This window comes from Micropterus dolomieu, linkage group LG07, assembly GCF_021292245.1.
Source record: "Micropterus dolomieu isolate WLL.071019.BEF.003 ecotype Adirondacks linkage group LG07, ASM2129224v1, whole genome shotgun sequence".
Lineage (NCBI taxonomy): Eukaryota > Metazoa > Chordata > Actinopteri > Centrarchiformes > Centrarchidae > Micropterus > Micropterus dolomieu.
This window is the reverse complement of record NC_060156.1, coordinates 78,745-87,967: the sequence shown is the minus strand read 5'-3', so window position 1 is coordinate 87,967 and position 9,223 is coordinate 78,745. Positions and strand designations below refer to the sequence as shown.

Below are 9,223 nucleotides of genomic sequence, written 5' to 3'. Positions count from 1 at the left end.
CCTTTAGTTTTTCACCGGTCCCTCTGTGTTTCAGGTTCCCTTCCTTTAGTTTTTCACCGGTCCCTCTGTGTTTCAGGTTCCCTTCCTTTAGGTCTTCACCGGTCCCTCTGTGTTTCAGGTTCCCTTCCTTTAGTTCTTCACCGGTCCCTCTGTGTTTCAGGTTCCCTTCCTTTAGTTCTTCACCGGTCCCTCTGTGTTTCAGGTTCCCTTCCTTTAGTTTTTCACCGGTCCCTCTGTGTTTCAGGTTCCCTTCCTTTAGGTCTTCACCGGTCCCTCTGTGTTTCAGGTTCCCTTCCTTTAGTTCTTCACCGGTCCCTCTGTGTTTCAGGTTCCCTTCCTTTAGTTCTTCACCGGTCCCTCTGTGTTTCAGGTTCCCTTCCTTTAGTTTTTCACCGGTCCCTCTGTGTTTCAGGTTCCATTCCTTCAGTTTTTCACCGGTCCCTCTGTGTTTCAGGTTCCATTCCTTCAGTTTTTCACCGGTCCCTCTGTGTTTCAGGTCCAGAAGAAGCCGACCTCCATCAGAGACGAGCTTCCCTTCGACCCGATCAGACCAAAGAAGAACCTGAGACGGGACAGGCCATGTCCTCCACAGAGACGTCCCGGCCGGCCCCCCGGGCCCTTTACCATCAACAGGGCCGACATCAAACAGTACGACTTCCACAGCTCCGGGGACGACGACAGTCCGCCTCCTCCGCCGGTCAGCACCGCCTCTGTGATGGTCCCGTGGTTCTGCTGCAGAATACTGTGTTCTGGTTCTGAATGAGCTCTTTCATGTGTCCTCAGTCTCCCCCGTCTTCCAGCGACGAGGAGTCCAGTCCTGATGGAGTCTTTGTCTTCAGGAGGAAGGCTGGGTGCCAGTACCTCTCTGTGAGTACTCCTGTCAGGGTACAACATGTAGTACCAGGGTCTGATACCGTGAACATACTGAAGTACTGCTTAGAGGTACTGCAGTATATTACACTACAAACACACACCTGCAAACGTCAATCGCCGTTTTCTTGGTCAATTGGGTCGTTTATGTGAATCGCGTAGAACCGGAGAGTTTTTTTTGGGGGGGGGGGCTGCCCTTCATCTGCATGCCATGCAGGCTAGAATTGCGAAACATTATTGGATAATTCTGATAGTTGACATTTCTCTGGACCAACCGGAATCTTAGCACTTGCATCTTGAAGCACACGGCGTCAACTGAGCTCGCCATTGGATGAGACTCCTGGCTACCCCGCGAGTCTGATGGAAACTAATAACGTGAAGGAATCTTATGTGAAATTCGAGGTAAGTCAAGCATTTTGGAGCAACAACAGCTATTTGTTTGCTTGATTCAATTAACGTTAGCTACCGTTTTTTTATGTGATATAATTTACAATATTGTCGTCATAACTATTACGTTATTATAATTACATTAAATTATGCTAAAAGTGGTACCGCCAGACCCGGAGATCGGTTGAATGGTGTCCAAAACAGTAAAAAATGACTGTTTTACTCGAGGGGAGGTGGAAAATGAGCTTAATTCCCCAAATGGTGGACTATCCCTGTAACGTTAGCTAGGCTTATGGTTAGCCGGGCGCTCTGCCCTGAGTTCCGACACATAACGTTACGGCTACTATTCGAATTCTGAGCTACCCTCAATATTAGGTTGTCGTGCGCGCTCACGCGTTAGGCAGTCATTCGTGATGTCGGTAAGTTAAATGTGAGTGTTTACACAACAGCTGATGCGAGACTAACGCCGGGAATCCACTGACTCCGTCTACGGCTCGACACGGCTGCGTAACGGTTTTGATGCGTCGACAGCCCAGCGTCCACCGGAAGCGTGTCAGCAGCAGAGCGCGCAGCCTGCCCCGCGTTAATGACTTGTTATTAATTTGTCATTTTCGTGCTTCTACTACCTTCTTCACGGCTCTCTGTGACCCCGTTTCTTCCGTCAACTTCAGGCTGCATTTCCCACAGAGAGCATTTCAGAATCCGAGCGTTTCGCTTGCCTGACTTTGGTTACCAGATCAACAAAATCTAAACATATCATCATTTTGTGCTTTTGTACTATGATTAAGTTACGTAGTTAAATGATTTCTTTTTGTGTCCGTTTTAACTGTGTTTATTGTTGTTGTACGATCGTGAGGCACCACAGGGTGTTTTATTTTGAAAATTGACCGGATCCTCTCTGCCGTTCTGTGTCTGACTTCCTGCCCGGTTCGATCTGCTCCGTGCTGCTTGACGTGGCTAACGGCGAAAATAGACCTGCCGGGAGCGGAGAGCCGCTTCCGAGAGGCGTGACGATGTGTCCGGGGACAGCAGATGTAAAATAGCCTTTTGGCTAATTCTGGCACACATACATTTATTTATGTGTTATTAGTGTGCATTGAAATAAATGAATAATTAAATGATCAAAAACTACATCCAGGTAATATTTGTACACAGTTCCAGGTATTAACGTGTGTCAGATACTCAGAACCTGGAGCCCTGTTCTGTTAAAATAAAGGAACATTAGAAGAACGATGACCTTTAAAGACACGGCTTGTACTTTCTGAGCCGTCTGATGAGTCCAGGTCCCAGAGAGCCTCTGTGTTCTGCTGGTTCCCTGGTCTTTGTGTTCAGGTCTACATGGTGTCGTGGTCTCTGAGCCGGATCAGAACACTACAGTTTGCTCTGTCTTCGTCTCAGCTGGTCGTTCACTAAACGTGTGTGTTTGTTTCTGCAGCCTGGTACGGAGCAGACGGGTGGAGTTGACGGTCCAGAGCTCCTCCCTCAGTGTCTGCGTCACTGTCTGACTGAACTGACTCGGCCTCCTCATTGGACGGGACTGAGCCGCCGCAGGATAGGACGGGGGGGCAGGTAAACAAACACAGCTGATAAGAGCTAACTGTGTTTATATCAGCTGATCTGTGAGTATCAGAGAAGAAACTGATCCTTCACTCAGGTCAGGAGTTTGCCCACCAGAGGGCGCCCTGCAGCTCCTCTGTTAACCTCTTAACATCCCAGCGGCCCGCCTGCAGGCGGCAGGTCCAGGCGGCAGCTCCCGGTCTGTGCGCACGGCTGCTATGTTAACTTCATACTCATATGATCCACCGTCTGAAAGCTGCAATCCTCTGATTGGACCGGTGCAAACCAGACACAGTCACCACAGCGGGTCCAATCAGCGCCTCTGTCAGACCAGCCGGGACAGTGAAAAGTGACTCACCGATGAAGCCTCACAGTAACTTCAACAGAAACTTGTTACGCTGTCAAAGGTCCAGACGATCCAGTAAAACATTTAGTCCATCAGTAAATCCTCGGGGACGTCGCGGCTCGGATGTCATTATAAAATATATATAAACAGCTACGATAGCTTGTATTCAAATTAGCTGCTGAACTCTGACCTTTCGACAGCTAATCCGACCCAATAGGAGCTCACGTGTCCCTTTCACAGCCAATGAGAGTCCGCGCTGTAAGGAAGGGCCGGCCCCTGTTATTTCCTGGGTAGGCCGAGCCAATTGACCCTTCGCTAAGCCACGCCCCGAATACACAGCTGGCCAATCACAGCGCAGAATACTGAACTCTGCGCTCCAGTGACTCTCATGCAGAAAGAGTCGTTTTCCAGCTTTTTTCTGACCGTATTTTTCTCAGATCTGGTCAAACGCTGTTTCTTGGAGCATCTTGTAATAGTTACAGTTTCTACCCAGAGAGGCTGGAAGGAGAAGGACGGTTTATTCTTAAAATAATCCAGAAACATGTCGGCTGTGGGTCGTTCCTACTGCTGACTAACTCCCTACTGAATGTAACGTAATAAAGTTGAGCTGCTTTTTAATGACTGTAATAATGAACAAACCGTCCGAGTCCGTCTGACAGCCTGAATAAACCTTCAGATGTATAATGGAACAGTCTGCTTCTTTCTCACTTTTTCCAGCTAATCTGACAATGTTTCTCCGGGGAGTGCAGCAACAGTAACTAAGGGGGGCGGGGCTTAGTGAAGGGTCAATTGCAAGAAACCGTGCCGATGACTGGCACTTCGTGTAGCCAGTAAAATTCTGAAAATATCGATATCCAGCTTTAAGTAGGAAGTTCATGATCTACCAGTAAAAAAACGCGTCTGCGTGGAGCTGCCTGCTGATACGGAGCGACGCAGCAACCGCCGCCGCCGGGGGGCGGGGCTGTTTTAGAATAAATACTGAGACAGACCTTCAGGAAACCTGTGGAAAACAGTCTTTTTTCCTGGGATTGGAATGAAATTTAAACCTGGGGTAGGTAAGGCTTTCTGCTGCGGCCCTACACTGTTTTCCCAGCTGTAGTCGTCTGCAGGCATTCGATAGCAAACACAAACTATTTTAGTTTTAGTGTCTTTAAGCTGATATTAATCAGTTCCTGTGGCTCTCACAGGGATTCTGACTTTTGGTTCAGATGACTTTGTTGAAGAGGCGTTTAAAACGTTCAACCACAGAAGAAAGCAGTCGGCTGTGTGAGCGTCAGTCACCTGGCTTCACGCTTTCTCTTCTTCTTCACCGGCTCGGTGTCTTTAGCTCCAGGCGTCTGATCAGCTGCCGCAGAGTCCGACTCGGTTCAGGACGGGATCCCACGTCTCATATCTAAATATAGAGATCAGGTCTAGAGAAACCCGGTCCTGCTCCTCAGAGGATGAACCTGTGTGTGATGTTTGCTGCTGCAGTCGGTCCACCTCTCTGCAGAGAGCGTCTGAACCAGACCCGGGACTGCAGGAACCAGAACTTTAATATGGAGAACTGAATGTATGTGGTCTAAATCCTGTCTCTGTCTCTCTGATCAGGATCATCCTGGACCGAGCCTCCTCAGGTCTGGACCCAGTACTGAGGCAGCTGGACTCTTTTACACATACAGTCTGCAGGACCGGAACCAGTACCTGTCTCCTCAGCGACCCAGTAAGACTGGAGCTGAACCCCCCCCTGTCCTCGGGAACCACCACCGCCTCCCTGACTGAGATCCTGAACAACATCCAGACTCTGAGGAGGTTCTGCTTCAGACCCAGACCGGTTCAGGAGCAGGGGGAGGGGGGCAGAAGGACCACAGGGTCCTCTGTGGAGGACAGGAGACTCCCCTGTCCTCTGTCACCTGAAAGCAGCTGTGGATCAGGTGAGTTACCTCCTGGTCCTGGACCTTTACAGCATCTGTAAGAAACTTTGAACGTTCAGCTGAATCTTTCTGCTCCAGTTTCTGTAAAGAGAAACTCTGAACCTCCACCAGAGTCTCAGATCTGTTTCTCTGTACAGATCAGCTTCTCCTGTCTCCTGAGTCCTGGTTCAGTCTTCCTCCTCTGTGTGTCTCTGTTTGGGGAAGTGACCTCTTTAAATGTGACTGTGGCTCCTTTTCACCTCCGTGAGGATTCATTTTAATTCAGTCAGGAACTCCTGGACTGTAGCAGCTCCTGTCTTCAGGAGGTCTCTGTCCAGAGAGAAGTCACATTATTTTAAAGGTCTACCTGTCCTGGACTCTGCTGTACGTTAGTGCTCTGCCGGTAGTTTCCCCTTCACACCGTCTGACAGGAAGCTGAACCCCACTGATCAGCAGAATCTCAGCACACACTAACTCCAGCAGCTCACAGTCCCAAACTAGATGTTTATATTAAAACTCTATCAGCGTTGGTTCCCCTCGTCACAGCTGTCCGGCCTCACGGGGAGCGGGTTCACATCATTTCTATCACAGCGCACGCCGGAGGTCCATCAGCCGGGTGGAGTTGATTCACTCAGCCAGTCGCAGTTATCAGATTGATGTGTGGCGTGAGACAAACTTTAACCGGACGTCAGGTCTGATCTGGTCTCAGCCCGGCTGATGAAAGAGATCATCAGTTCACCGTTAGAGGACGAGTCTCCTCCAGAGAGTCCCACTTTATTCACTTCTGTTGGGCACAGGCACCTTTTTCCAGAAGAAACGCCTAAAATAACAACCCCAAAATAAATCAGTAATGTCTCCTCAACCATCAGGCCTAGATGCATCATTCTGGTCTCCTTTGAAAGGTCAGAAGCTGAGGGATACAAATCCATTGTACATTAACACATTTATTTTACCATTACAGACTACAGGGAGATGAATCTGATATTTTCATCCTCAGCAGGTAAAAAAAGCTCTATTTTAATGCAATAAACCATCATAAGACATCTTCTAATACACCTGTAACTGTAATCTGAAATCTGAAAAGAAACTTCGACGATCCAGCAGAGAGTTTTTACTGTGACCGGTTGTGACCTCACTGTGAAAACGTTCGGACCTCGGCTGAAGAGAAGCAGCACAGACAGACAGCTGGACTCTGAACCAGGGTTTCCCCCTTATCGAAGTGTGCAGGTTCAGGGGACTTCAGGGGTCACGGGGAACGGACTGTACGACCTACTGCAGGTTAGCTGCTTGCATTGGACTACCTAGCCTGGTGGAGCGGACTCAGATCCATGAAACCTTAATGAGAGGATCCTGCTGAACCTGCTCCACGGCTCAGTGTGGGAACAGGACCAGAAAGGGACCTAAAACCAGCTGCATCCTTTGACCCACAAGGACTCAATGGGTAGAGTACTGGAGTGAGCCCTGGGAGCTGATCCAGGATCCAGGACAGGGTCCGTGGCTCCAGGGCAGCAGTGAGCGCCTGATGTTTCTAAAGAGGACAAGGGGATGCAGAGCGGGTTCTTCCAGCAGGAGAGGGTGTTGGCGCTGTCTGAAGAGGTCTCTGTCTGAAGAGGTCTGAGCAGGCGGGAGACGTGTCGAGGCAGCAACATCAGACCCGGGTCAGAGAGTCCCTCTAGGAAGACCTCTAGAGCGTCTGAGCCTCTTCCAGGATCTTACGGCGGGAAGCGGAGGTCATTGTCCCCAGATGAGGGACATCTGGCCCCACAGTGTAGCGGCCTGAACAGCGCCAGCCACCAGAACGCGTGCTTCAGTGAAAAGGCAGAAAAACAAAAAGACAAGTGTAGAAAATTTTAAGGAAGCTGCCGGCATGAGCAGATACAGTCCAGCTCCTCTGTAGACCAGAGTCTGCTGCTGGGCCTCTGCAGTCCTGTAGGTGGAGCAGGTCAGCAGGTGTCACTCCGGTCACGTGGATCTGCTGAGGGGTTGAGTTCAGGCCGGATTCCACCGGGGACGGCTGCTGCAGGTTTTTAACTTGTGTAAATGTTCGTGTGACAATAAAGATATTTTATTTACTGGCAAACAGCAATTTTCAAAATAAAAGAGCCTGTGCAGAAACCGTAACTACGCAGCTCCTGACCAGAGGAGGAGCTCAGACTGATCAACAAAACCTGAACACGTCAGCTGATTCTGAAAGGCCTCCTGTAGGTTCTGAAGCTGCAGAGGACCGGACAGAACCGGCCCGGTGGACTCAGCTGTTGGTCAGTTAATGTGTTCTGTGTGTGTCCAGCAGGGGGCATCACGGAGGAGCAGTACCACAGCCATCAGCAGCAGCTGGTCCAGATGCAGAAACAGCAGCTGGAGCAGCTGCAGAACCAGAACACGACTTCATACAGACACACGGCGCTGCACAGAACACAGGTACCGTCTCAGTGGACCTGCTGGTTCCTTCAGAGGTTCAGTCTCACTCAGTTAAGACTAAAATTTAAGATTGCAGTTCTAAAACCAGAACCTTTAAAGATACCAACAGAGTTCTTCATTCAGAACCTGCTGAAGCCACAGATTATTACTGTTGTTGTTACGGACGAGCCAGCTGATCGTTTTTTAAAAATTATTTTAAATTAAGTGTATTAAATATAAATCTGTCTGTCTGGGCTTTGTTTGGATCGGTTTTCTGAGTAACATCCCAGTCTCTCCGGTCTGTAGTCCTCCAGGTCCAGTGAGTCCAGTTCAAAGACCCTGGACTCGGCCAGCGCTCAGTTTGCAGCCTCGGCTGTGATCAGCGCTCCTCCTCCTCACGGACACACGGGCAGTGAGAACCGACCCTACAAGACCGGCGTCAACGGGGTCCTCCATCCTCCAGGTGAGCCGCCTCACAGGGTTCTCTGGTGCTGCTGGGAGAACCTTATTAACCCACTGAGGTCTCGTACAACACAAAGCACAGGGACTGAATCTGATGAGCAGCAGTACACTCATAAAATTAAGTAAGAGGGACAGTCTGAGGTCAGACCTGCAGCAGGACGACAGGCCGGTCTGTGAAGCCACCATGTGTGTGTTAGTAATCCTTGGTGTTTGTTAAACTCCTGCTCCTCCTCAGGTCCCTCCAGGCCTCCGTACTCGTCCTCCTCGTCACTCAGCAGGTTGGGGCTCTCAGCTCGGGGGTCGCTCCCCTCCTCATCCTCCCCTCGGTCCCTCCCCAACCAGAGGAGCCAGGCCGGAGCCGTCTCCCCTGCCCACCCCCACCCTGCTAGACCCTCTGCCCCCCCAACGTCGGCCTTAAAGCTCGCCACCAGCGCCGCCAGCCTCGACAGGGTGCCCAAAGTCTCCACAGCCAGGTAAACCCCCCCCTCTACATAGATACACGTGTCCAGGTAAACTCCTCCTACATAGATGCACCTGTCCAGGTAAACTCCTCCTACATAGATACGCAAGTCCAGGTAAACTCCTCCTACATAGATGCACCTGTCCAGGTAAACTCCTCCTACATAGATACGCAAGTCCAGGTAAACTCCTCCTACATAGATAAACCTGTCCAGGTAAACTCCTCCTACATAGCAGCTTGTATAACAGTGTAAAGTAGTGAGCGTACAGCTTGTATAACAGTGTAAAGTAGTGAGCGTGCAGCTTGTATAACAGTGTAAAGTAGTGAGTGTACAGCTTGTATAACACGGGAAAGTAGTGAACGTGCAGCTTGTATAACAGTGGAAAGTAGCGAGCATGCAGCTTGCATAACAGTGGAAAGTAGTGAGCGTGCAGCTTGTATAACAGTGTAAAGTAGTGAGCGTACAGCTTGTATAACAGTGTAAAGTAGTGAGCGTACAGCTTGTATAACAGTGGAAAGTAGTGAGCGTACAGCTTGTATAACAGTGTAAAGTAGTGAGCGTACAGCTTGTATAACAGTGTAAAGTAGTGAGCGTACAGCTTGTATAACAGTGGAAAGTAGTGAGCGTACAGCTTGTATAACAGTGTAAAGTAGTGAGCGTACAGCTTGTATAACAGTGTAAAGTAGTGAGCGTACAGCTTGTATAACAGTGTAAAGTAGTGAGCGTACAGCTTGTATAACAGTGGAAAGTAGTGAGCGTACAGCTTGTATAACAGTGTAAAGTAGTGAGCGTGCAGCTTGTATAACAGTGTAAAGTAGTGAGCTTGTATAACAGTGGAAAGTAGTGAGCGT

General features: G+C 49.5%; 1 protein-coding gene across 3 annotated transcripts in view; it reads left to right on the top strand.

The window, feature by feature from the left end:
* Positions 1–9,223, top strand: part of epc2 (enhancer of polycomb homolog 2 (Drosophila)) — a 25,381-nt gene that overhangs the window by 13,407 nt on the left and 2,751 nt on the right. For 2 of the 3 annotated variants that reach the window (XM_046054762.1, XM_046054760.1), the window contains exons 7-13: positions 497–697; positions 784–867; positions 2,693–2,826; positions 4,751–5,073; positions 7,340–7,470; positions 7,756–7,912; positions 8,147–8,384. In XM_046054762.1, coding sequence (XP_045910718.1) covers positions 497–697; positions 784–867; positions 2,693–2,826; positions 4,751–5,073; positions 7,340–7,470; positions 7,756–7,912; positions 8,147–8,384 — 1,268 coding nt within the window. The remainder of the gene's footprint in view (positions 1–496; positions 698–783; positions 868–2,692; positions 2,827–4,750; positions 5,074–7,339; positions 7,471–7,755; positions 7,913–8,146; positions 8,385–9,223) is intronic. The other variant, XM_046054761.1, reaches the window with a different exon arrangement.